Source organism: Dipodomys spectabilis, unplaced genomic scaffold (assembly GCF_019054845.1).
Source record: "Dipodomys spectabilis isolate Male_0828 unplaced genomic scaffold, ASM1905484v1 ptg000042l, whole genome shotgun sequence".
NCBI classification, from domain to species: domain Eukaryota; kingdom Metazoa; phylum Chordata; class Mammalia; order Rodentia; family Heteromyidae; genus Dipodomys; species Dipodomys spectabilis.
In genome coordinates, this window is record NW_024870719.1 from 16794229 (window position 1) to 16821922 (window position 27694).

The 27694-nt window shown below is 38.6% G+C and overlaps 2 protein-coding genes across 7 annotated transcripts in view; one reads left to right on the plus strand and one right to left on the minus strand.

The window, feature by feature from the left end:
• Txndc16 (thioredoxin domain containing 16) overlaps nt 1–21525 on the minus strand; it is a 65341-nt gene extending 43816 nt beyond the window's left edge. For 2 of the 6 annotated variants that reach the window (XM_042677927.1, XM_042677933.1), the window contains exons 1-6: nt 21341–21427; nt 14318–14408; nt 12479–12778; nt 9482–9564; nt 2997–3070; nt 2077–2151 (exon numbers count right to left, since the gene is read on the minus strand). In XM_042677927.1, coding sequence (XP_042533861.1) covers nt 2077–2151; nt 2997–3070; nt 9482–9564; nt 12479–12638 — 392 coding nt within the window. In that variant the 5' untranslated portion in view covers nt 12639–12778; nt 14318–14408; nt 21341–21427. Of the gene's footprint in view, nt 1–2076; nt 2152–2996; nt 3071–9481; nt 9565–12478; nt 12779–14317; nt 14409–20266; nt 20330–21340; nt 21428–21458 lie in introns of those variants that run through there. The other 4 variants (XM_042677929.1, XM_042677928.1, XM_042677930.1 and 1 more) reach the window with 4 other exon arrangements.
• Nucleotides 21526–22202: 677 nt separating this feature from the next.
• Nucleotides 22203–27694, plus strand: part of Gpr137c (G protein-coupled receptor 137C) — a 66372-nt gene continuing 60880 nt past the window's right edge. The window contains exon 1 of the mRNA XM_042677890.1: nt 22203–22634. Coding sequence (XP_042533824.1) covers nt 22203–22634 — 432 coding nt within the window. The remainder of the gene's footprint in view (nt 22635–27694) is intronic.

A 27694-nucleotide genomic window follows, 5' to 3' on the forward strand; every position in this document is an offset into this window, starting at 1 on the left:
TCACTTGCCTTGAGCAAGTGATGTGAAGAACCAGAGCAAGTAATGTGAAGAACCAGAAACAGAACAAAGTAATCGTGAGGAGCAGTGGCAGTGAGACCCAGCTCCATAGGTAGCCACAGTAACAGTGTTAATTAGGCCAGTGCAGAGAATGCACACTGTGGCATTGTGTAGTGTGAGGAGGGAGGAAGAAACAAAATATTAACTCACAGTGGTAGCTTTGCTATTATCAAATTACCTATTGCCAAACCCAGTTCGTTTTACCTAAGCATTGAAATCCCCTCTTGGCTGTCCCTAGCTCCCCTAGATTATACAATGGCCATGCCATGGTTTCCACAGGAGCCTGGACTCCAGTTCCCCTTCTTCACCCAGTAGTTATCCTTTAAGATTTATGCAAACTAATACCTTCTCCAGGAAGCACTCTTAATAAACACTTCCTTTCTAGACATGGGTAACTAGAAAGTTCTCTATGGATCCATTTGCCCTTCTGAATACATGCTTCTACTATTTTTTTTTTGTCAGTCATAGGGCCTCAATTCTGGGCCTGGGCGCTGTCCCTCAGCTCTTCAGCTGTAGACTAGCGCTCTACCACTTGAGCCTCAGCCCCACTTCCGGCTTTTTCTGCTTATGTGGTGCTGAGGAATCAAACCGAGGGCCTCATGCTTGCAAAGCAAGCACTCTACCACTGAGCCACCTTCCCAGCCTCACTTCTACTATTTCTTTAATGCATAATATTTTTTGTTTCTGTGCTTTATCTCTGCAACAAAATACTAGATCTCTCTAAAACATTAAATCTCTCAACCTACTTCTTGGTCTGTGATATATCCTCAATGTCTGACAAGTATCTGGCACATATCAAGAACAAAGTAAACAGTCTATTTGTGGAATCTGAGTTTTGTAAATCAGCATTGGTACAGCAATAGAAGATAGAACTTTTGAAAGTGATTAAGTCATATGGGAAAAACCTTTATGGATGAGCCTAGTACTCTCATAAAAGAGAATTCAGAGATTCTGACTTTTTTTGTCTTGGGGGACTCAGGAAGAAGATGGCACCCTCATCTGATACCAAATCTGTCAACACTTTGACCTTGGACTTCCCAGTCTCCAAAACTCTGAAAAATAAATCTGTAGTGTTTATTACTCACCTAATCTATGGTATTTTGTAATGTCAACTTCAACAAACTAAGACATCTGGCAAATCCTCACTCTACTGACAGAATCAAAAGCAACTGTATGACTATTGTAGTTTTCTGTTTTTGTTTTTTGTTTGTTTTGTTTTTGGCATGGGGCTTGAAATCTGGGCCTGTGTGCTGTCCCTCAGATCTTCAGCTCAAGGCTAGCATTCTACCACTTGAGCCACAGCGCCACTTCCAGTTTTCTAGTGGTTTATTGGAGGTAAGAATCTCACAGACTTTCTTGCAGGCTGGCTTTGAACCACGATCCTCAGATCTCAGCCTCCTGAGGAGGCAGTATTACAGGTGTGAGGCACTGGCACCGGGCCCATGAAGTCTTTTTGAGCCATCTCCTACTCTTTTTTTCTTTCTTTTTTTTCTTTTATTTATTTTTTTATTGTGAAAATACTGTACAGAGGGGTTACAATTACATGGGCAAGATAATGAGTACATTTCTTATCAAGCATTGTAGCCTCCTCCTTTGTTTTCCCTTCCCATCCCTTCCCATCCTCCCCCCCCCCCCCACAATCCCCCCCCCACCAAAGTTGTAAAGGTCGTTTTCGACATAACAACTTGTACATCTCATCGTTGCAATGGGTCCACCTGTATCCCTATTTAAACGATTTGTTTTTCCCCTTCCCCTCCACAAATTATACTGACATCAAATACAGTGAAAGCAGGGGTTATACTGTGGCCATCTCCTACTCTTATATGGGAGAATCTACATAGTCTTGTATCTTCTGTCATTAAAGAAATTTTAGATCCGTGATATGGGAAGATAAGCTAGCAATTTGTGTAAAATTGACATCTATAAATATAAAATCAAAATCCCAAGATATGTCAATGAGTTCTGGTTGTCTAAAATAAATCAACACCAAATAAGTGAATGAATAGCCTTTGTACTTACAAGAGAACATGGGCGACAATAGCATTCACATCAAACAAGCTGTCAGTAGGGAATTCTCTAAGCAGTACGTTGCCCCTATAAAAAGTTGACAAACACATTGTAAAATGTTGCCTTGGAATTAATTGATTTGTCTACTATAGTAGGTTGTAAGTTCTTTGATGTTAGAGTCAGTGTCTTATCCATGTGCCCATATATCTACCAGAGTGCTAGCACATAATACATTATTCAAATATTCATTAAAATATATATATATATATATATATATGTGTGTGTGTGTATATACACAATAGATACGGTACTTTTTATAAAAGCATAGGCCCTGGACCTGAAAAAAGATTTGAATATAAAACAAAGGAGCTGTAATAAAGTTTTCCTAACAAGTTCCCCATCATAAACATATGGATTCCTAAGTTAGGGTGAGAAGATGACCAAGAAGAGAGTGTCCTTAGGAGGAATTTCCTGAGCAAACAGGATATCTCCCCAATTCCTAGGCCAAATATTAAGGGGTTGAATAAAGAATATGAGACACCTCAGGAAGATTAACAGACCCAAGTGGAATCTGCGATCAAAACCCTGGTGGGTCCCTCAAAAAAAAAAGTACTCCTAAATATGCAACTGATAAAGCAACAAAGAACAATAAAATTGCTAAGAGCCTATTGGCAAAACGGTTGCATCAGGAATTTATGTAAGAATCTTGTGTAATATACAAAACAACCCTGTGTGGTAGGTATTACTTTTTACATTTTTTTTGAAAATAAAGAAGTTAAAGTTCAGAGGTTAGGCAATGAATCTAATACTTGAACATTTTGCCAAGCTTCCTATGATCATCATTAAGTATGACTTTTTTCCTTGCTTAATGAAATTTTACATATAGAATATTCTAGCTACTATAGCTTTATGTAACACTAAGAAAAATTTACCTGAATAAATACGCTTTCATCAAATACTTTTCATTTCCACAATATTTTGATGTTTCTTCTTTGACACAATTAACCTATAAAAGATTACATTGAATATTCTGGTTATACACAAAAGGTCAAGTTACTTGGTTAGGAAAATAAGGAGAATTCAACATTACTCTCTAACCTCAGGCCAAAGTTTGAATTTTACTTTTTGTCTGATGTATATACTCTCACTGTTCACTAATTCAAGTGCGTGAGAAAACTCACAGAAAGGAACTGCTTCAATACCATGAACTGATAATTTAATTAAACCTAACAGTTTACATTTAATTCAGTCTTGCAAATAAAATAAGAGGTTGAAAAGGAAGGATGTATTGAAAGCAAGACATAAAAGTAGGCAGAAATTCCAGAAATCAGGCTGAAGGAGAGGGAGCAGATTACTTAGGGTAGAGCTCGTGAATGCTCAGCACAAAATGTGACCATGGTTCAATCCCCAGCGGGGAGGGGGGGGAGAAAGGAAAGAAAGAAAGAAGGGAGGGAGGGGGGGGGAGGGAGGGAGGGAGAGAGGGAGGGAGGGAGGGAAGGAAGAAAGGAAGGGAAAGAGGGAAGGGAAGGAAGGAAGGAAGGAAGGAAGGAAAGAAGGAGGAAGGGAGGGAGGGAGGGAGAAATCAGCCAGAAAGCACAAAAAACTGAGTGGGAAGTTTCCTAATATCAAAGTATCTGTACACAGGTGTGGCAGATACTTCTGGCTTTCTACTCTACATACATTTGCTAAAAGCAAATGCCTCATTAAAAGGTTTTTCCAACCTCATAAACAGCTCAAGATAGCCAGAGTTAGGAGAAGTTACTGGGGTGGGATTCTTAAGACAATTCTAAAAACAAGGATGGCTGATACTCTTGTTCTTCACCACTTCTTTTTTTTTTAATCCTTTTTTTTTTTTGTAAAAATACTGTACAGAGGGGTTACAGTTACATGAGCAAGGTAATGAGTACATTTCCTATCAAGCATTATTACCTCTTCCTTTGTTTTTCCCCTACCCTCCCTTCCCTCCTTACCTCTACAGCTACACTCCCCTTCTCTTCCCTCCCCCGTCCCCGCCTAAATTGTAAAGTTCATTTTTCAACATCTCATTTTATACATCTCATTGTTACAATGGGTCAACCTATTTAAGCATTTTGTTTTTTCCTTTCCCCTCCCCAAGCAGAGAAGCTTCACCATTTCTTGATAAAAAGCCAACATGACCAGTAGAGTACCAGTGGCAATTATGGACCACAAGAGCATAATAAATAAACAAGGAAAACCTACTTGTTAAAAATGGTGCAACAGAGAAAATGAAGCTGAGTGTATGATGGTGTTAGAGCAGCCACACCAGCCCTAGAGTTCAGAATCTGGGCTTTATACGAAAAGTTCATGCAGACAAAATGAAATGTGAGAGAATGCAAAGATAAGGGTTGAGTACACTACAGGTCAGTAATGATTGGAACCTGAAGAAAAGACAAAAAGGACAATAACAACAACTTAAAAAACCCTCAAGAGATTCTTCACTAATAAAATAAATACACGTAGGGAGAAAATTATGCATATGAATCATGAGACAGAGGGAGAGAAGAAAGAGATAAACAATGCAGATTTCTAGGTAGAGCAAATGAATTGCTACCAACATAACCAAAATAAAGCTAGGAAAATAGCTATAAATTTGGTTAGGTTTTCATTTTCTTTAAGATTTTCATTGTTCGACTTAGTAGAATTTGAGGAAACAGTGACAGCTGGGGAAGTAACATTTGTTTTAAAAGCTACAAAAGGGGGAAATGACACTCAGAAAAGATATCAGGAATAGAGAATTTGAATTAAAAGTCTGAATATAGCCATGACCAAAAAGTGAATATTTGTGCACATGGGTATGTGCATGGACATTTTAATCACAGATGTATACAGTCATTCATCCATTACACATACATCTAAACACCTACCATGTTATCACTGTTTTAGTCACTGGAAATAGTTAAGCCGCACATAAAAATCTTTATCTTTTGAATGTATGTGCTAAATGTAGAGGCAATTAAAAAATTGCTTAATGTATAATGTGAAGTACTATACATAAAAAACAATAAGGAGAACATTTAGGGAGGGCAGTTTAGATAATCAAAGAAGGCTCCTTTGAAAAGGTGACATTGGTACAAAGAACAGAATAGATGATAGATAGATAGATAGATAGATAGATAGATAGATAGATAGATAGATAGATAGATAGATAGATAGATAGATAGATAGATAAGATAGATAAGATAGAGATAGGTAGATGAGTTCTAAGCAGAGGGAGAAATACGTGCAAACCCTCAATGGTGACAGCACCTCTAGCAGGCTCAAGTAACAGAGAGATGGCCAGTATATATCAAAAAACAAGCCAGGCAAAGTAAAAGGTTGAAAAATGAGGTCTGAGTCAGTCCCAGCCTTCATAATACTCAGGAGTTTTAATTTTACCATAATTATGATAAGCCTTTTTTAGCAGTAGTAATGTGTCCTGACACATCTGATTACATATGAGGAAGAATTTATATTGGGACAATAGTGAAAGGTCTAAGTCCCAACTATTAGAAGACTACTATGGTTTCCCAGACAAGAAGTGATGATAAGGAGGATACAGGAAGTTGTCAGGCTGGAAAGTCTTAATGGTAGAATCTAGTTAATAGATGGTCTGGTTTTAAGAAAAAATGTGAGTATGACTGAATAGTACCTTGTTTCAAAATCTACTTCGATACAGTCACATAGCTACACTACATTTCTTTTGGTTACCATTTGTATAATATATTTTTTCCTTCCTTTGAAGATTTCTGCAGCTTGTATTTTAGACACATTTCTAAATAGCATACTACAGGATATGGTTATTGTCTCCAGCTTGACAACCTTGTCTTAACTGGACATTTAGTCTATTTATATTTTTCTAGATACATATAGAATAGATTCTCTCTATATTTTTATAGTGTTTTCTTCATCCACCTCTGCATTTCTCAAACACTTCTCTTCTTGAGGTGTTACCAAATACCATCTGTGATTTCCACTTCAACAGGCTTTGTTTTGAAAGTCCATGGTACTTTATGTGTATCTCTCTTATGGGAATGCTCGTTTTTCTATCCATTAAAATGATTTGTAGATGTATTTCATCTTCCCTATTTAAGATATATCTTTTCCAAAGAAAAGGACTAGTCAGGGCTGGGAAGGTGGCTCAGTGGTAGAGTGCTTGCCTTGCATGCATGAGGCCCTGGGTTCAATTCCTCAGCATCACATGAGCAGAAAAAGCCAGGAGTGGCGCTGTGGCTCAAGTGGTAGAGCACTAGACTTGAGCTGAAGAGCTGAGGGATAGCGCCCAGGCCCAGCGTTCAGGCCCATGACAGACAAAAAAAAAGGAAAAAGAAAAAGAAAAGGACTAGTCATATCTCTACCCAAAAGAAGACTAAATACAGCAAGCTCATTTCAATCTCACAAATATTTACTCTCTCCTAAGTTCTTAGGCACCACTGTCTCTTTTCCACTGTCTCAGTGTACTCAACATAAAACCAAGAGTTTAAGTTACGTTAGTTAATAACAGCAACAGCCTGGACACAAACTTTAATATTACTATCCAGTTACTAAATATATAATACTAGGAACTCATCTCCTAGTTACTAGATAAACAGTGATTACCCTTATTAGGTTTCATATCAAGTTCCTATTGCATTTAGAAATTTCACTTTACATTTTTTATTCAAAGCTCCTAGAAGAAGATTAGTGCTGTTATCATTTTGGAATGGACTCAGTTGCTCAAAGTTAACTGAAACTTCTATACACACAGAATTAACACACGAAACTGTTTACTTTTTGTTTCTAAAAGTATATAGACAAGGTTAGCTAACATTTCTATGCTTCCTGCTTTAGGCAGTCTACTTGTACAGACTAAAAAAAATAACAGGTATAACTGAGATAAAGAAGACAAATGAACTAAGAAAGAATAGGTAATGCAAAAGTCAGGTAGATATTAATTAAAAAGAAATTAATGTTATTGGATTATTTCACTCATTTTTCTGAGTTTCAGATTATAAATTTAAAGGAAAACTACTCCATGGCAAACTTGAACATTTTAAGAAAAAAATGATATACTATGAAATTAAGTTGTTTTTATTTTGTTCTAAAAAAAAATGTTAGTCATTACAATAACAATTATAAAGCTTGGCACCAGCAGTTCATTCTTGCAATCCTAGCGACTTGGGAGGCTGAGATCTAAGGATCACAGTTAAAGCTAGCCTAGGCAGGATAGTCCATGAGACTTTTATCTGCAATAAACCACCAAAAAGCCAAAAATAGAGGTGTGGCTCAAGTGGTAAAATGCTAGCATTGAGCAAAAAAGCTAAAGGGCCCACAAATCAATTATAACAATTTAGATGTGAGAAACCACAATGAAAAATTTATAAAGACTTAGAAAAATGAAAAAACAAAAATTCTTCAATTATATTATTTTTTTTTGGGGGGGGGGAGGGAGTATCCGGTCGTGGGGCCTGAACTCTGGGTCTGGGCGCTGTCCCTCAGCTCTTTAGCTCAAGGCTAGCACTCTACCACTTGAGCCACAGCGCCACTTCCGGCTTTTTTTCTTTTTGCTTATGTGGTGCTGAGGAATCGAACCCAGGACCTCTGACATGCAAGGCAAGCGCTCTACCACTGAGCCACCTTCCCAGCTCCTCAATTATATAATTTTGTTGCCTCAGTTGGTACTAATGAAAATTTAGCAAGTAGTTTAATTGTTGCTACTATGAAATATTTGTCAGACAAAACAAAACAGAATTAAAAACTAAGTACAGTTTTGAAAAATGATATACCTAATAGACTAGTTTAGGAAATCAAGGTCAATTATTAAAAAATTAGTTTCCTTTCTCTGAAGAAGAAAGAAGGATGGCCAATAGACACATGAAGAAATGTTCAACATCCCTAGCCATAAAAGAAATGCAAATCAAAACAACATTGAGATATCACCTCACCCCAGTTAGAACGGCAAAAATCAAGAACTCTAACAACAACAGATGCTGGATGGGATGTGGACAGAAAGTAACCTTACTTCATTGTTGGTGGGAATGTAAACTTGTTCAACCACTTTGGAAAGCAGTATGGAGGTTCCTCAAAAGACTTCACATAGAACTCCCCTATGACCCAGCAATCCCACTTTTGGGCATTTACCCAAATGATCACAAACAAGACCACACTAAAGCTACCAGCACAACAATGTTTATTGCAGCACTATTTACCAGAGCTAAGATATGGAACCAACCCAGATGCCCCTCAGTAGATGAATGGATCAAGAAAATGTGGTATATATACACAATGGAATTCTATGCCTCCATCAGAAAGAATGACATTGCCCCATTTGTTAGGAAATGGAAAAACTTGGAAAAAATTATATTAAGTGAAGTAAGCCAGGCCCAAAGAAACATAGGTCCCATGGTTTCCCTTATTTGCAATATCTAGTATATGTATGAGTCAAGCGGAAAACGTCAGATAATGTGATGTCAGGAAAATGAACCCTTAGATATGTATTTTAATGTTTTTGTTTCTTTCATGCATGTGTTTCTAACGCATTTATAAGATTATCTCTTTGTTGCTTTGTATGTCCCTCCCCCACAGTATAACCCCTGCTTTCACTATATTTGATATCAGTATAACTTGTGGAGGAGATGGGGAAAAACCAGTTGTTTAAGGATACAGGTGGACCTGTTGCAACAATGAGAAGTACAAGTTGTCATGTCCAAAATGAGCTTTACAACGTCGGTGGGGGGGGGGGGGGGGGGGGGGAGGAGAAGGATTGGGATTGGCGGGGAGGGGGGAGGCTGGGAAGGGATGTGAAGGGTAAACCAAAGGAGGAGGCTGCAATGCTTGGTAAGAAATGTACGCATTATCCTGCCCATGTAATTGTAACCCCTCTGTACAGTATGTTCACAAATAAAATTAAATTAAATTAAAATAAAATAAAATAAAATAAAAAATTAGTTTCCTTTGCTCTGTAAGTGCTGTATTATAAAAAAAATTCTGAAACTAACTTTCTATGCTTCTTTTTATTCTTATGTTTAAAAAAAAGACAAAAAGGAGGGTGGTATAGAGCTAATGCCAACCCAGGCAAAAAGTTAATCAGACCATATCTAAACATGGAAATCAGGTATGGTATCATGCACTTTTGTCCCAGGTAAACAGGAAGCAGAAGCAGGAGTATTATGACCCAAGGATGGCCATGGGCAAAAGTATGAGAAACTATCTGTGAATAACTAAAGCCCAAAAGGCTGTTGATATGACTTAAGTGGTAAAATGTCTGTTTAGCAAGCACAGAGACCCTAGTTCACACGCAAGTACTCCCTACCATTTACCCTCCCCCCAAAAAAGAGGAAGAAATATTCTTCCTGTCAGGAAAAAGATATGAAAGTATTTTTAGCTACTCATTCTTGTAGTTATGTTTGTTAATATTTTAGCAACATAAATTTCTTTTTACCTTTGCAACTGAAATCCCATAGTCCTGGAGAGGGCTAACAGCCTCATTCAGTTGTTCAAGAAATACTGAGGTACTCGGAGAATCTAAAACAAAAAATGTTTCATGAACATTTATGAATTGCTCCTTTAAAAAGATGAATTTTAAATATTAAAGTCAAAACCTGCAAAAAATAAATTTGTCTAGCCTTCAACAGCGAATATACATATATACATATATAGTTACATTTATTTTTAAATTTTTTTATTTTTGTAAAAATGCTGTACAGAGGGGTTACTGTTACATGAGTAAGGTAATGAGTACATTTCTTGTCGAACATTGTTACCCATTGTTACCCTCCCTGCCCCCCCCCCCCCCGCCAGATGTTATAAAGTTCATTTCCAACATAGTGTCTTGTATTTTTTGTTGCAATGGGTCATCCTTTGTCCTTCTGTCAGCATTTTCTTATTCCCTTTCCCTTCCCCAAATCAGATAAATGTATAAACAAGTTGGAGGGTACCAGAATCAAAGACAGAGACAAACAAATGGAAAAAGAAAAATGAAATAAAATAAGCAAGAACTAGATATAGTACATTGGCAACAACAAGGTCAACAACCAAAAAAGAACAGACCTGTTGTTTCCATGACTTGGAGTTCATTTCAATTAGCGTCATTTTGTATGATCATATGTACACAGCTATGAGCTATTATGATTCTCTGCCAGGACTATCCTAGAAATACTCTATTACAAATGAGGGAAACCATAGAGCCTATGTTCTTTGGATCTGGATTATTTCACTTAATACGATTTTTTTCCATGTCTTTCCATTTCCTTACAAAAGGGGTGATGTCAGTATAAAAATCGATTGTATGTATATATCACATTTTCTTGATCCATTCATCTATTGAGGAGCATCTGGGTTGGTTCCATATCTTAGCTATAGTAAATAATGCTGCAATGATAATGCTGAAATGAACATAGTTGTGCTGGTGGCTTTAGTGTGGCCTAGCTTGTGATCATTTGGATAAATGCCCAGGAGTGGGACTGCTAAATCATAGGGGTGTTTTATGTTTAATCTTTTGAGGAACCTCCTTTGAGGCCTCCTCAAAGGCTTTTGAGGAAGCCTTCCAGAGTGCTTGAACCATCTTACATTCCCACCAACAGTGTAGTAGCATTCCCTTTTGGCCACATCCCCGTCAGCATCTGTTATTATTTGTTTTCTTGATAATGGCTATTCTAACTAGGGTGAGGTGAAATCTCAATGTGGTTTTGATTTGCATTTCTTTTATAGCCAGCGATGTTGAGCATTTCCTCATGTGTCTATTGGCCATTCTTATTTCCTCTCCAGAGAAGTCTCTTTTGAATTTTTCAGCCCACTTATTAATGGAGTGGTTGTTTCTTTGGAGATTTGTAATGGGGGGGTAATTTTTGAGCCTTAGGTTTATTTTTAATATGAGACCTTTGTCTGTTGTATAGCTAGTAAAGATCTTCTGTGGGCTTTCTATTTTTCTTGCTAGCTATGTCCCAGTTACATATTTTAATACCCTTATTTCCATATTGCCTTATTATTATTTCTAGTATTTTTTATCATTTATATAACTTTATAAATGACCTTAAAATTTTTGCAGATGATGTAATCCTAGCTACTCAGGAGGTAAAGATCTGAGGATCGCAGTTGAAGCCAGTCTGGGCAAGAAAGTCCATGATACTCTTATTTCTAAATAACCACCAAAAAACCAGAAGTGGAGCTATGGCTCAAATACTAGAGTGCTAAGCCAGTTGCTGGTGGCTCATGCCTGTAATCCTAGCTACTCAAGAGGCTTAGATCTAAGGATTGTGGTTCAAAGCCAGTCCAGGCAGGAAAGTTGGTGAGACACTTATCTGCAATTAACCACCAGAAAACCCGAAGTGGCGTTGTGGCTCAAGTGGTAGAGTGCTCACCTTGAGCTAAAGAGCTCAGGGACAGTGCCCAAGCCCAGAGTTTAAGCCCCACAACTGATTTTTTTTAAAAAGTACATGATACTCTTATTTCCAATTAACTACCAAAAAACCACTAGTGGAGCTATGGCTCAAGTAGTAGAGTGCTAGCCTTGAGTGACAAAGTTCAGGGGCAGTGCTCAAGACCTGAGTTCAAGCCCCAGGATTAACACACACCACACACACACATACACATACACACACACTCCTATTTAACAACTATATGATAAAAATGTCCAAATCTTTATTTTTTTCACATTTAAGAGAAAAGCAATATAAACATGGACTTACTTAATTTACTACTTCTAATAAGAGAATAGCACTTTTAAACCATGAAGCCAAGGAGTTCATTACAATTATTTGTTATGTTCAATAGCTATGTTAGCTAATCCAGTATAATGAATGATACAGCTAAAGTAGAGTATTACTGATCTATTTTGTATTTTTAAAGTTTCTAAAATATTGACACGCTGAAAGCATGAAAAGCATACTCTCAGAAATGATCAGATAAGGGGCTAGGAAGGTGGCTCAGTGGTAGAGTGCTTGCTTTGCAAGAGTGAGGCCCTGGGTTCAATTCTTCAGCATCACATAAATAGAAAAAGCAAGAAGTAGCACTGTGGCTCAAGTGGTAGAGAGCTAGCCTTGAGCTAAAGAGCTCAGAGATAGCGCCCAAACCCAGAGTTCAAGTCCCATGATTGACAAAAAAAAAAAAAAAAAAGAAATGATCAGATGAAATTGACATGTTATATAGCAATAACCAATTCTTAACTAGTATTTACTATGAACTAAGCATATGAGTATCTTATTTAGCCCTCACAATAAATTTAGCAAATACTTTTTCCTTATAATAGATGATGGAAGAAACACAGGGAGAAGCTAAGTAATGTGAAACTAAGGTCCCACATAGGTCCCACCATGCAGGCAGGCATAGTGTAACAAAAGTTTTATCATACATGCCATTACTCCTGACAGCAACGCCCCACTGAGCACACTAAACAGTAACATAAATACCACAAGAGTAATTTTAGAATCTTAAAACTTACCAGTTTGACAAAAATAAGCTAAGGAGGCTTTTCCTGGTTGCAATGTACTGAAATAATTCTGAGAACTCACTTCTGGCAGAGAATCTTCAGTTGACTTATAAAAAATGCACATTATGACAAAAGAGATGTCAACTCTAAAAACACTGAAGCCAGAAGACATCACGTGCTGCAGCTGTATATTAGCAGGAGCTGTTGCCTCTTCTGTTCACTGCTGTCTTCTATTGCCTCTGACAACACCTGGCACAGGTAGGTTTTCAGCAGTTTTGTTAAATGGAATTTGTTAAATGAACGAAGTTAAATCTACAAAAAAAAAAAGTTGTTATTCATACTGTTTAACTTTGCTAGAAGTTTCCTATTTCCTCATAGTAAAAATCTGAGAGTAAAAAAAAATGACATGTAATGACATTGGTTTATTATTGGATAATACTATTGGTGTTTCAAGGGTTATTTTTGTAGTCCTAGGACTGAATTTAAAGCCTGTACTTAGTCAAGCACTTTCACTTGAACCTTGTCCTCAGCCCATTTTGCTTTCTTCAGTTTGTTTTTCATAGAGGCTGGCCAAAGACTCTGATGCTTCTGGCTCTGCCTTTGAAGTAGTTGAGATTTCCGACTTGTATGTCGTCATGTCCAGCTAATGCTATTGATTTCGTTTTCTGCGGTGCTGGGGACTGAAAACAGGATTTCATGTATGATAGACAAATGTTCTATCACTAAACTACCTTCCAGAACAATCTTATTTGTTTTTTATAATTGTGAAAGAAATAAACTTCTGGAAAATACATAACTAGGTATCTTAAATTTCAAAGGTATTTATAGAAGTATGTTAAGCTGCTATTTTATTTTCTCTTTCTTTTATTTTGTTTTGTTTTGGTCAGTAGTGGGGCTTGAACTCAGGGCTTGGGCACTGTCCCTGAGCTTTTTGGCTGAAGGTTAGCACTCTACTACTTTGAGCCACAGCTCAAAGTTTTCTGATGGATAACTGGAGATAGGAGTCTCACAGACTTTCCTGCCTAAGCTAGCTTTGAACCATGATCCTCATATCTCAGCCTCCTAAGAATTATAGGCATAAGCCACTAGCACCCAGCAAAGCTGTTATTTTCTTAATTTCAATATTAATTCTCAAATGCCAACTGATCTTTTAACTGAGAATTTTATCTTCCAGTTGGTTGCAATAAATACTAAAATAGGTACTTAAAATCATTGAGATGTCTCCCATATTCACTTTCTTTTTAGTTTAAATTTCCTACATTTTATTTTTCGTTCTTAATTTACATTTCAGATAAGGGGTTAGTGATTCATGCCTGTAATGTCATCTACTCTAGAGACAGCAATTGGGAGGAACAGGTTCAAAGCCGGCCTAGGAGAAAACAAGACTCCCACATCTCAACCAACAGCTAATCCTCATAGTATATACCTGTCATTCAAGCTAAGTATAAAAGCATTAATAGGAGGATGGAGGCCCAGGCTTGTCCAGGCACAAAAATGAGAGCCTATCCCCAAAATAACTACTCCAGGAAGAATAAATAGGAGGATCATGGTCTAATAACAAGTGAGACTCACATCACAAAGACAACCAAAGCAAAAAGGGCAGGAGGCATGGCAAACCTTAGTAAGAAAGAAACAATAAAACAAAGCAAAAAAGATTGGCAGTGTGACACAAATGGTAGAGTGCCTACCTACGAAGTGCAAAGCTCTGAATCTAACCCTCGTACTGAAAAAAGACATATTTCTTTATACTGCTTCAACATTTAAGTCTTTCTCAATTTATATTTTAATCCAGGTTTATTTAATTCAGGTTTGGTCTAGACATATCCCTCTCTTCTTCCCTAGTATACTTACTTCCATTTCCCCTGAAATTGTCTTCTCTTTTGCTATTTTCAGTGTTTGTCCTGAACAACTTCAGATGTTTTCTACGGATGACCTATATTGTCTAAGTATAAAAGAAGGTATTTTAGGAAAATTAGCATAGTAAAAAAACATGCTTGTAGAATATTACAATGTACTCACAGGTATCAGTGTAAATTTTAAGTGTTCTAACTTTTCACATAGGACTCATATGTTTCAAACACAAGATTACTGTTTCAAAACACGCAAAAACAAATCCTGTGAATATTATTTCATTTACTCAAAAATAAAAGTAGACTTTTTTCCTGTAAAAAAATGAAATGATAAAAGAATAAAAATTTATGGAGAAATCATAAGACATTGGATACCTATTCTGGTCATTTGGTAAGATCATTAAGCACATAATAGACTTCTTTTTTTATTGTGAAAATACCATACAGAGGGGTTACAATTACATGGGCAAGATAGTGAGTACATTTCTTATCAAGCATTGTTGCCTCTTCCTTTGTTTCCCCATACCATCCCTTCCCCTCTCCAATAATATACATCTCTAGTGAGCAGGTTTTCCTACAAAAATAAGCTAACTTTTCATTCATTATTTCCTAACAAATCCATTCATGAGTTAATTTATACCAGTGAACAAATCTGCCATCAATTTCTTTTTTTCTTTTTCTTTTTTTTGGTCCAGTCGTGGGGCCTGAACTCTGGGCCTGGGACCTGTCCCTCAACTGTTCAGCTCAAGGCTAGCTCTACCACTTGAGCCACAGCACCACTTCTGGCTTTTTTTCTTTTTGCTTATATGGTGCTGAGGAATCAAACCCAGGGCCTCACGCATGCAAGGCAAGCGCTCTACCACTGAGCCACCTTCCCAGCCCCAGCCATCAATTTCTTATTTCAAGTCAAGTGTTCAAAAACACAAAGTGAAATGGAAAATGAGAACTGTGAGAGGCATATAAAAATGTAATTTTAATGATATATTAAGAAATATCCTTGACATTAAAATTGATTATACACTATGGTCATTTTAAACCAGCCTACTTTAAAGCCACTTTAAATGAATGGAGATGTTTAAAACAGTCATCCCACTATTTTCTTTATATTCTAGAGGAAAATGAACACATTCCTGAGACTAAGAGACTAACTATATAATATTCATTATTAAATAAAAGAATTATAATCTAATTAAAGCATAAAAATTAGGTAAAAACACAATTGAAAGATTCAAGCATAAAAATCATTTTCTCTTGCCTTGAGGTTTACAATTCAGTTAGTCTAACAATAAAGTGTACATTAGGTTAACATTATCCTTTTTCCCTAAAATGCCTAAAGTGCATTTTATAACATCAAAAGATCTAACCATACAGTCAGTATCTGAGTACTTTCCCACAGCTTCTATCTCATTAAAAAATAAGATTATATGTGTGAAAGTAAGAGATATGTCACTTTCAGGCAATATTTTTGTTTTGTTTTACATACAAAATTTTGTTATGCCAGGCGCCGGTGGCTCACACCTGTAATCCTAGCTACTCAGGAGGCTGAGATCTGAGGAACACAGTTCAAAGCCAGCCTAGGCAGAAAAGTCTGTGAGTCTCATCTCCAATAAACCACTAAAAAACCAGAAGCGGCACTGTGGCTCACAGGGTAGAGCGCTTGCCTTGAGCTGAAGAGCTGAGGGACAGTACCCAAGCCCCAGAGTTCAAACCTCATGACCTACCAAAAAAAAAATTGCTATACAAAAAACAATTTTGTTGTACAAAACCTACAATAATCCCAAAACCCAGATTCCTGTATGGTCAAGGAAGCACACTGATCAAACTGCTCTGTCACAGAACAAAAAGAAAGTAAAGACACCGTATTTTCCAAAGCCAATTTAAGCTTTGTCCAAGCATAACAAAAATGGCAGGCCCTCTCAAAAGGCAAAACCAAAGAGCATGGAGAAATATGTCCCAGGGCATATATAGAGTAAGAACTATTTATTACTGAGCTAGAATGAAATAATTGTTGTGAACCAAAGTTTTTGAAAAAGCCGCATCTCACTAAAAATCCTGCAGACTAGTTGGTCTTGGCTGAGTAGGACATGATTATTGTGAGATAGAAAAATTTTAAGTCAACAGTCAAAATTATTAAGAGCTACCTTTAGCCCCTTTTATAGCTACTCACAGTTACCTCTGCATTCAATCTACCTAACCAGAAAGCTGAACACACCTAGCTTCCATCAACCCTAAAGCTAAAGAATGTGTTAAAGACAACATCTAAATACTAGATTCCCTTGCCTTGTGGTAGCTTATCTACCTGATGACTCCTTCTACATTTTGTAAACACAGTGATTTGTGACTATCTTTTCTGTGTCCATAAAAGTTCATGTAATATTTTCCATGGTAAAATATGTCATTTAGGGTAACTTGAATCTCTGTTCCCAGGCCATGGTCACTCAGATTTGGCTCAGAATAAACTTTTTTTTTAATTTCCTTAAAGCAGAGTTAGTATTTCTACATTAATATATAGAAACTGGGTATAAGTTTAAACGCTTCCACAGCAATTTAATGGTAATTCTGTGACTACTAAATCCAATAACAATTTTAAGTTGTTCTTGTAATATGAGTTTTACTTTGTTTTTTCAATAATTCATTTTTGTTATGTTTACTAAAAATTCAAACAGAGCAGATATTTTTAAACCTTTCTTAAAAAGAGAGGTATGTAAAAAGATTTCAACTCTAGATTTCTACTGTCTACAGTGTGGTATGTGTCTTTCATTCTACCCTTCTCTAAATGGGAATACTTAACCTGTTGCTATATTACCCAAGGTATTCAACAGAATGTGAGAAACAGACAGTTTATATCTAAATGAAAAATAAATGACCACTTCTGTGAATTCCTCAAAGAAGCTGAATTTTGAGCTTGATCCAGTGACTGGATGGGATTTGAGGATTATCTCTAGTATAAAGTCAGTGGCGGGACTGCCTCACAAGTGTGAAGCCCCAAATTCAAACCCAATACCATCATCAAAAGAAAAAAAATTCCATGTTGAACAACATGTAGGATATGGATATTTGTTAACATGAAGACTCGGCTGTCATTTTTCTAATTCTCTATACATGATAAAATTATACTTCCTGATTTCATTGAGCTAATCTGGCCAATAAAATGTGAAGAGTGACATAAAAAAGTTCTGAGGGCTGGGAATGTGGCCTAGTGGTAGAGTGCTTGCCTAGCTGGCATGAGGCCCTGGGTTCGATTCCTGTGTACCACATAATTTTTTTTAAGTTCTGAAAGCTTCTAAGATCAGGATACATGAGTTAAGATTTATGACAAGCATTCCTTTTGCTGTGAGATAACACTCAAAATGAGGCCTGTATGCAGTCCAACTCTCAGAAACAGAATGACAGAACAAAGCTCCCAGCTAAAGTATGTGAACATAAGATGTCTTGTTTTGGGAGTTAACACAAAATAGCTTAGCCTAGCACTACTGCTATACTTGTCCTCATAATGCATAAGAGGAGAGTGAGTTGAACATAAAATATATGTCCCAGAGTCAGCTTGGGCAGGAAAGTCGGTGAGACTCTTATCTCCAATTAACCACCAGAAAACCAGAAGTGGTGCTTGGCTCAAGTGGTAGAGTGCTAACCTTGAGCTGAACAGTTGAGGGACAATACCCAGGCCCAAAGTTCAAACCCCACGACTGACAAGAAAAAAAATATGTCCCAGATTTTAAAACAAGAGAATTCAAAGAATTCATCAAAATTTTACTCAATTACATTGGAAGAAAATTATAAAAAGAAAGATGACTATTTAAAATACAAATAACTGAAGCCAGGCACCAATGGTTCACACCTTTAATCCTAGCTACTAAGGCGGCTGAGATCTGAGGATCATGGTTCAAAGTCATCCTGGACAAGACAGTCCCTCAAACTCATCTCTAATTAATCACACACACACACATACAAAGCAGTTGAGCTATAGCTCAAGTGGCAGAACACTAGCTCAGGCTTGAGCTTTTGTGTTGGCCTACACCAACATACACACACACACACACACACACACACACACAAATGCTAAGTTACTATTACTACAATAGGCTCCTGTATCAAAAGGAGGGAAAGTCAGAGGCAAGCTGTTAGGCAAAGCATTCTTTCCAATACCACCATATAGGCCTTCCAACTTTCAGTTTAGACAAGGGACCTTTATTCTTCAGTATAATGCTTCTGAAGCACCAATCAGAGTATGGATACTTTTACCTCAGCCCTAATCTCTAAACAAGTATGCATCCAAAAGTTATTTAAAAGATGGAAAGAATGGCTTGTAACTAAGAGAGTAACAAAATACTAAAAGAATGGGTCAGTGAGAACATAATACAAAAAGGGCTACATGCAGATAAAATGTATATGACAACAAAAATATCCTCCATTCAGCATGCAGAATATTAAGAAAGCCCCTATGTGGAATAAATGAGGAAATTATAAGAGAAAAGCACCTATTTTCCTGTTATTGAGGACAGGAGGTAAAGATTTGTTGTTACCTGCTCCTTGAGGGAAGGAAAAGCGGGGAATGAAGGGATGAATAGTTGGTAGTCATCCTTAACTAGACAAATCCCATTTTGGAATTGAATCCTATATACATATAATTCTCATGCTTTAAAATGTATAAAAGACAACTGTACTAGAGTAATTGGTCTTTTCAGTACAATAACGTCCAACCTTTATGCACGTGGATATATTAAATTGTAGAATATCTGGTAGTAAGCTTTCTCTAAAGAACATTAGTGTTTTCTCCTTTACAGACCTGAAATTTCCTTATGATTAACAATAAAATTAATGCCTCTGCATGTCAAGAAAAAGAGGAAGTTAGCAACTATGACTATTAAATAAATTATATCATTCACTTATTAAAAAAAAAACATTTTATTTTGCAACAACTGGGCATTTCATGCTTACAAAGTTCCTGTAAGAACATTCTGTCCAAAATTAGCTTATTTACAGTTCATGCTGTTGCTGGAGAAAACAACCTGTTCACTGAACCAGCCTCAAATGAAATACTGATTAGATCTCAGCAGTTTACTATTTAAGATCCAAAGGAGACCAGAAAAGGAGTAAACATCTCATCTCTCCAGTGTCCTTCAAAGCCAAGTGGGAAGAAAATATTCTATCTGCAGCCCCTACACTCATCCCAACAAAAGGAGGGAGAAAGGAAGAGACTATCCAGATATGCACTATCAAATGGGGAGAAGGGGAAACAGCCTCATAAACAAAGACATATTTTGTCCATATTTTGTTTACCAAAATTTTGAGCAGAAAATACAGGAGAAAAAGAAAGATCCTGTTGTTTTGTTAATTGACTACTCATGATTATAGTCATAGGCCTAATTAATTCCAATTTGTCCCTCTATGACTTTCCTCTTTATTCCTTCTGAATCTCTCTCTCTGTTGTAGTCACCTTGGATGCTGGAATTGACAGGACTGATGGATAAACCATGTATGTAACAGAGAAAATACACCTAAGCAACAGCAATAAGAAATCTTCTAGAACCCACTGTAAAACTCAACCTGAGATAATGGTTGGTCAGACCACTGCCTGATTCCCAGCATCTCGCTTTCCTAAGATCTCAAAGTTTCCATAAACCCCCTGAATATGGACTTGGGATCACTGAGATCCTATATCTGTTCTCTCCAATGCAGTCAAGTTTGATTATATCTCCTTTTCTTTATCATTTCAATTGTTGTATTGGACTGGGTACCCAAGTCTAGCTGAGATTCTTCTGAAGCCAGAGCTTTTTCCCTAAAACTCAAGACAGCACTTATGACCTGAAATTTGCTTCCCGTTGATTATGAAAGATGCACAAATAGGCCATGCCAGAAAACAAGTTGTGCCCTTAATTTTGGCAAATGACTAAAATCACATAACTGATTTTATGCTTACGTGCTTAAAGCCATGACTATAATTAATTACCTCATTGCTGTCATGAGCATTCTGTCCTCTATTTGAAAGGAATAGTATACTGCCCTAACCACACTCTCTTAAGAGTCCATGAAGTGATTACCTTAAATTCCAGTAAGTATGATCTTCAAGTGTTAGGTTGGAATAGACTGTTCACCTCTCACAGTAAGTTATACTACTGGCCACTGTTCTTCAAGCTATTCAACAGAATGCTTCTTCTGCAAATATGTATGAAACAGTGCCAGCATATACATATATGAAGTTGACAGGAGCCTAGAAAGAACCCAAGCCACACCCACATGAAGTGTCTGGTGAACTATTGGTCCAGAATTTGAAGTACCAATAAATAGAATATGCAGCTAGGAAAAACAAACAAAAAAACCAGCATTCTTCTTGGACAAAGCATAAAATAAGGGATAATGAATTACTAAAGTCTGCTTTTTTGGTTGTTCCTGTAAATGTAGCAGCTGTCTTTCACAAGGATCCTTACTTTGTGATGTGCTGTTCATTCTCCAGAGCACGTGATTTACTCATGAATTTGCACCAGTGTGTTTTTTTTTATTAAATACAAAAGTCCACAATTATGTTGCAGCCTTCATCTATATTGAGAGATCAGTTTCTTCCTCATTTACAGTAGTAACATAGCATTTCTATTTCGTATCTCTCTTAGTCCCAGGTTGGAATAGTGACATCATCTCCTATGCCGGACTCGATACACACACACACACACACACACACACACACACACACACACACACATACACGCATTACATGTATACTCTCAACACATTGTGGAATTAAGTACAGACTCTCTCCCCCTCGTCGTCGATCCCCCAGCCATCAAAGACAATTCTTTCCCTGGGCTTATGCTCAGAGCATCTTTCCAAACTGTTAGTTGCAAAGAATCACCTTCCTCTTCACACAGGGAAAGAAGAAGAAAAGAAGAAGAAAACCCCTTAGAAGGGTGCAGGTGAGGCTCCTTAGGCACCCCAAAAAACGAGTCTAGCGCTCGAGGGCACAACCAGTGCCCGGGGAGAAGCCCGGGTCTGCATTCCTGCAGACGGAAGGACCCACGCTGCCACCTACCTGCTTGCGTGCAAGACCCAGGCCCGCGGCCCACAGTTCCCGCCACCCCAGACCCTGGAGGAGGCGGAAGGCGGGGCCGCGGCCGGCTCTCCCAGCAGCTGGCAACCGCTACGCCTACCTGTGAGAGCGCAGCATCCCCGCCCTCCTCGCGGGCAGCAACCACCCCCTCAGACGACTGGGTCTCCGGGGCAAAAAACAACCCCGGGGACTCCTCCCTCTCCTCGTGCTCCTTACGTAAGGGATTCTCCAACCAATGGGAAGCGCCGGGGGCGGAGCGAGAGCAGCCCCAAGTGACAGACGACCACCGAGTCCTCCCGCCGGCGGGCGCGGACAGCGCAGTTGCTGGGCCAATCAGCGGCGTAGGTGGGGTGTGCAGCGGGGGGAGAAAGGGGGGTAAAGAGGATGCCCAATTAGGGCTCAAGGTCTCTGAATGACGGGCCCTTCGGCCCGTGGCCTTCCGAGGACGGCGCTCGGGGGGCGTGTCCACCAGAGCCAATCAGTGCCAGCCCACGGTGCGGAGCGAGCGCCTCAAATGCTCGGGTTTCTCAGCTGATTGTCTCCAGCCGAGAGTTGTTTTTCGCCGCTCGCGAGCGAAGCCTCAGCAGGAGAGCCGAGCCCCCTGAGGGGGTGGGGTGGGTGGGGGGGGGACTGAGGAGAGGAGGCGGGGTCGCGAGTAGGGGGTGGGGGGGGTGTGGAACCGCGGGCTGCTCTGCTCGGGGCTCCGGGTCCTGTCACGGCGCGCTCCGGGGTTGGAGGCTGGGGTGGGTGGGGGGGTCAGGGGACGACAGTCCGCCCCCTCGACGGCGGCCCGCAGTCCGGCCCCTTCCTTGCCGTGCTCCCTCCCCAGTGCCCCAGCTCCCACATGAGGGTGTCCGTGCCGGGTCCGGCGGCCGCCCGCGAAGCCTCGACGCCCGGCGGCGGGGGTGGCGGAGGCGGGGGCGCCGTCGCTGCCGCCTCGGGCGCCGCCGCGGTGCCGGGTTCGGTGCAGCTGGCGCTGAGCGTCCTGCACGCCCTGCTCTACGCCGCGCTCTTCGCCTTTGCCTACCTGCAGCTGTGGCGGCTGCTCCTGTACCGCGAGCGACGGCTGAGTTACCAGAGCCTCTGCCTCTTCCTCTGCCTCCTGTGGGCAGCGCTCAGGACCACCCTCTTCTCCGCCGCCTTCTCGCTCAGCGGCTCGCTGCCCCTGCTCCGGCCGCCTGCTCACCTGCACTTCTTCCCGCACTGGCTGCTCTACTGCTTCCCCTCCTGCCTCCAGTTCTCCACGCTCTGTCTCCTCAATCTCTACCTGGCGGAGGTAAGGCGGGAGGACCGGCGTGCGGGGACCTGGGGAGAGGGAGGGAGGGAGGGAGGGAGAGCCCGATCCACTCCCGCCCGAGACGCCCGGCCCAGGGAGAGGCGGGCGGGCAGAGTCGGACAGACTCGCCACCAGCCTGGGGAAACTGAGTCACTCCCGAGACGCACCCGTGGGTTCGCTCTAAACTTAAGCAGCTGATGGACCCGATGATGGAAAGGTGGGAGGTGGGAGTGAGAGAGCCCGTGTGCCCCGTCCACTTAGCAGCGCCGGGACAAGCCTTTGTCCCGTGTGTTTTGATCCTCTGAGGTGAGGCTTCGGTGGTCACGATCAAGTGGCATCGCTTTAGAAGTAGCCTTCCCCGGTAGCTTGGCCACAGCCGGACTGTGTGGAGGGAGGTTGGATGCTGAGGTAGCAGCAGCTCTGCTGGAAGCTGGACCGCTGCCAGCCATTACGTCACCAGGCAGAGCTGTTCCTCCGCTATTGTTGCTGCGTTTCTTTTATTAGAAGCTTCTATTCCCTCCTGCATCTCCTTTCCTGTGGCTCGAGAAGCCTCACACAAATTCCCTTCCATCGTTCCCCAGCAGAGTTAATGATCGATAACCAATGGTACAGGTCACCAGCAGGACCTCCGTCAAGCCCTTAAATGTTTGTCCCAATTGCTTCTCGCTTTGGGTGATTGGTCCTACCCTCTTTTATATATATATATATATCAAAGTCCTTTAAAAAAAAACAACTAAGAGAATACAGTAGCCTGCCCCGTGTCTATTGCATAAACAAAACCATCAAACTATTTTTGCAATAACTCGCTTACTAGCTGCAATCTAATCACACCGCCTTTCTCTTTTATGGGGAATTGCCCATTGGGTTGCATTGTTCTGCAGCGCTTAGGTATTTGACCCATTTCAAACAGGTTTTGAAGTGTAACGTTGTCAATCGTGTGTCAGCTAGTGGTATGTAAGCCACAGTATTTTGAGAAATGCCCCCCACCTTGCCCCAAAAGTCTCCCTTTCCCTCAAAAGAAAAGCTTGAGGAGAGAAGGAAACAAAGTGACATCATATGCTTAATACTGACTAATATAGAACAATATTGGTCTCTGCAGCTAATCCTCTCAAAGCCTTTTGGAGGTGATGAAAATTAACATAGTTCCAAGTAAAAGCAAAAAAAAATCACTTGCGACAGATAAGTGTTTATATTTCATGTGTAAACAAGCCCCTTTTCCCTTAAAAATAGGAAAACAATGCATCATTTAAAATGAGTCGTAACTTCAGCTAGTTAGCACACTAAAAACAACAGTTAAGTAACAAAACAAACTGAGCTTTCATTCTTTTTCGGCCTGCATCCTTCCGAAATCCAAGCCTTATGGTGACAAAAATCCATTAAGTGAGAATCAGAAATAAATATATAAATAAATAATGAGTACCAAGTAATCATGCCATAGTTATGTCACCTACTTGAGGATGTATTCATCACTTTTTTTTTTCTTTTGAGACAGGATATTGCCATGTAGACTAGTCTAGCCTCAAAATTCACAATCCTCCTGCTTCAGCCTCTCAAGTGTTGGAATTACAGGTATACACCACCAAACCAGAGCATATAACACTTCCTTATAGTTAAACTGATAAATTGAGACTCTACCACCATTTCTGATTAGTAACTTCTCATCACTGAAACCTTACTCTAGCTTCACATACAGTTAATTTGCCTGAAGTTGTCTAGCAATTTATTTGCTATGTGCATCAGCTGTTTTGCCTTTCCCTTTTAACTTATAAAATCATACTAAAAATTCACTGGAAAATGGTTTGCATTTCAGAAAGCACTTAAATATATAATCATAAAGTATCTAATCTTAAACATAAAGCTAGATAAAAGATCATCTTCATACAAAAATACATTATCATTAACCCAAATAAGGAATGAGTTCCTGGTATCCCAGAGGGTCCCATGTTTACCCTCTACCAGCCAATACTCCACTCAAAAATAAAGTGGTTATCACACTAGGAAAAAACACCTATAGTCTTAAAATTCTAAATATGTACTTTTACAACACAAAACACACAAAGTGTCCAATTTGAGTTTTCATGTTTTTTGTAGATGTATACCAGAACTGGAGCTTGGACTGTAGATCTCTCTCACTTTGCATTTTTGTTCATGTTTGACAGACTGGCTCTCAACCACCATGCCTCCACTTCTGAGTTTTTGCTGATGGAGATCAGAGTCTCACGGTTTTGCCCATTTGGGATGGCTTCAACCCTGGACTCTCAGATTTTAACTTCCTGAGTAGATAGGATTATAGGTGTGAGCCACTAGTGCCTGGCATTTTTCATACCTTTGATTGCTAATATTCCAAACTAGTAAGAAAAAATTTAAAGTCTAGAAGTTTTCCTAGTTAAATGGATCTCTTGATTTTGTGTTATGTTTTTATAGAAAAGCACTAAAACTCTTAATACCCTAGAAAACATAAGAAGGTGGGCTAAAGTTTTTTTTTTCTCTTTTGTAGTATCTCCTAAAAAGTGTGTGGGTTGTCTGTTTTTTAATAATCAAGCCAACAATTTAAGGACATCAATACTTAAGGAAACTAAATTTTTAACTTTTTGAAACCCTGCTTAGAGACATCTTAATCCCAAACAGTTTCCAAACTTATTAGAGAAAATGTACAAAAGCTTGTATTTAGGAGTATTTGAATATTTAAATTCAGTTTCTTATATTGGTTCCAGGTGACATATGTACTTTCCACTCATCATTATGAATTTAAATTGTTCCCAGTGAGTTCCTGAAGTATATTGTAGAGAAGTCTGTTGACAAATATAAGACTGATATTTAATGTTTTAACCAAAGGTTTTGTCTTTACACATGTCATAATAAATACCAATTATACTTTGCTTTTGGCTTAAAGCATTTATTGTACCTATTTCTCATTAATTAAAAGCATCTAACTTTGAGAACTTAGCTGTAAAGAAATATGGATCAGAATACAAGTATGGGAAAGCAACCATTACTTTAAATACATTTTGGTGGGTCTCCCAAAATTTAAGACTGCCCAAACTACTTTTTGTTTTGATGACCATACATTTGAGTAGAACAGAGATAATGAGAAGTAGCCCTTTCTGAAACAAGTTTTTCAACTTATACTTAACCTCCTGATAGTAGATTGTTGGAAGGGAAAAAAAGTATACTAATCTAAAAAACATGCATTGAAGATTTTCTGGCAGAGTCAATAGAACATGAACTTCACCAGACAACTCTTCACACTCTCTATACTATAGAGAAAACGTGAGTCTTTAAAACAGATTATCTGAGCAGATTATCTGGCTTATTCCTGTAATCCTACCTACATAGGAGTCTGAGCCCTGAAGGTTTAAGCTTTGCATCAACCTTTGCAGAGAAGTCCTTCAAACTTCATCTGCTATTACCACCAAAAAGAAAGAGCTAAGCTGGAGGTGTGGCTCAAGTGGTAGAGTACCAGCCATGAGCAGGAAAGCCAAGTACGATTTGGAGACCCTGAATTCAAATCTAAAAGGAATAGGGAACATATCTGAAGAAACTTATACTATTTACCTTTTAAGAACTTAAAGTGAAAGTATACTATCTTTGGAGCATTGTGATGCATGCCATAATCAATGAATTCATCTTTGAGGCCATATTGAATTTTTCTTTCAGTTTGTAACATGAATGCCAATTTCTTGAACAGAATAAAATACAGTTATTTGATCACAATTCTAAAACAACTAGGAAAATTAAATTTAAAGTCTTAACTCTTGAGAGCTGTTTTTGTGCCTGTCAGTAGTTACATACTTCCAAATGTTGATGGCACTTTAACTCTCAACTTACAGGTATGCTGATTTTATTATATATTTATTATTTTATTATTTATTATTTTGTTATTTTCCTACAAAAGTATTTCACTCCATAAATTAAAAATTCCTTGAGAATAAGAAGATATAAATATGAATATATACATGATGTATATATCATGTATCTTATGTATACATATGTCATGTATATCATACACATTATATGTATACAATAAAACATATACATATATCACTGTGTCATATCACAAGTAGAAAACAAATCATTTTAAAATCAGTCATAAATTCAACTAGTTAGCACACTAAAAACAACAGTTACATATGTATTGGTGATATTGAGGTTGAAAGTCAAGGCTGTCCATTTTCTCAGCTTGTTTGCTCAGCTGATTTATCATATTTTTATTCCATAGATATGAGACCAATGGTAAAAAAAAAAATCAAAATCCAGAAAGCATTGAGACAAATTATTTAAGTACTGTCTAGAATCTATAATTTGTGCTTGTAACATTCCATGTGTTATAAATGCTAAAATTTTCTTAGCTTATATTGGTTTAAGTAAAGAGTTAATTTTTTACCACTGGTAAAATCTCACTAATAGAACTACCTTAAATTAAGAGTTTTTTATATCCTGGCAAATGACCCATAATCATTAGGGTTTTAGTGATTTAGTCTCAACAAATTCCACACAGAAAAATCTATGGGGCAAGTCTTGTATCATGAATCCATTACTATTTTCTGGAAATGGTTTAGTTTGTGAGTGGCTTTTATCCATAACTGTGATTATAAACTGTTTTTGTCTGACTCTACTAAACAGCATTTTAACCACTAACTTGATCCAATTTTCCCTAAGATTGTGAAGCCAGAGTTTCAGATACATACATACCTATCACAGAAGACTTGATTGTAATCCCTCACATTTGTGTATTTAATATTTCCAAAGAAAATTCTTCAACATTTATCTTCATAGCCCCCACAGAAAATGAAAAGGGGTGTGATTTTCCTACCCATTATATGACTGTGAGACTATTATAGCTCAGACATAGTTCTAAAGATACAGATAGCTCATTAACTTTATAAAGTCTTGTCAAGTAAATCCTCCTATGTCCTATATGTTCCTGTATATCATTACTTGCTTGTTCAATGCTGTCTCTTAACAATTTCACACTTTTTCCATTTTCTCAATAGACTTCTTCCCCTTTCATTCTCCCCACCCCGGTTGTGGGGCTTGGACTCTGGGCCAGGGTGCTGTCC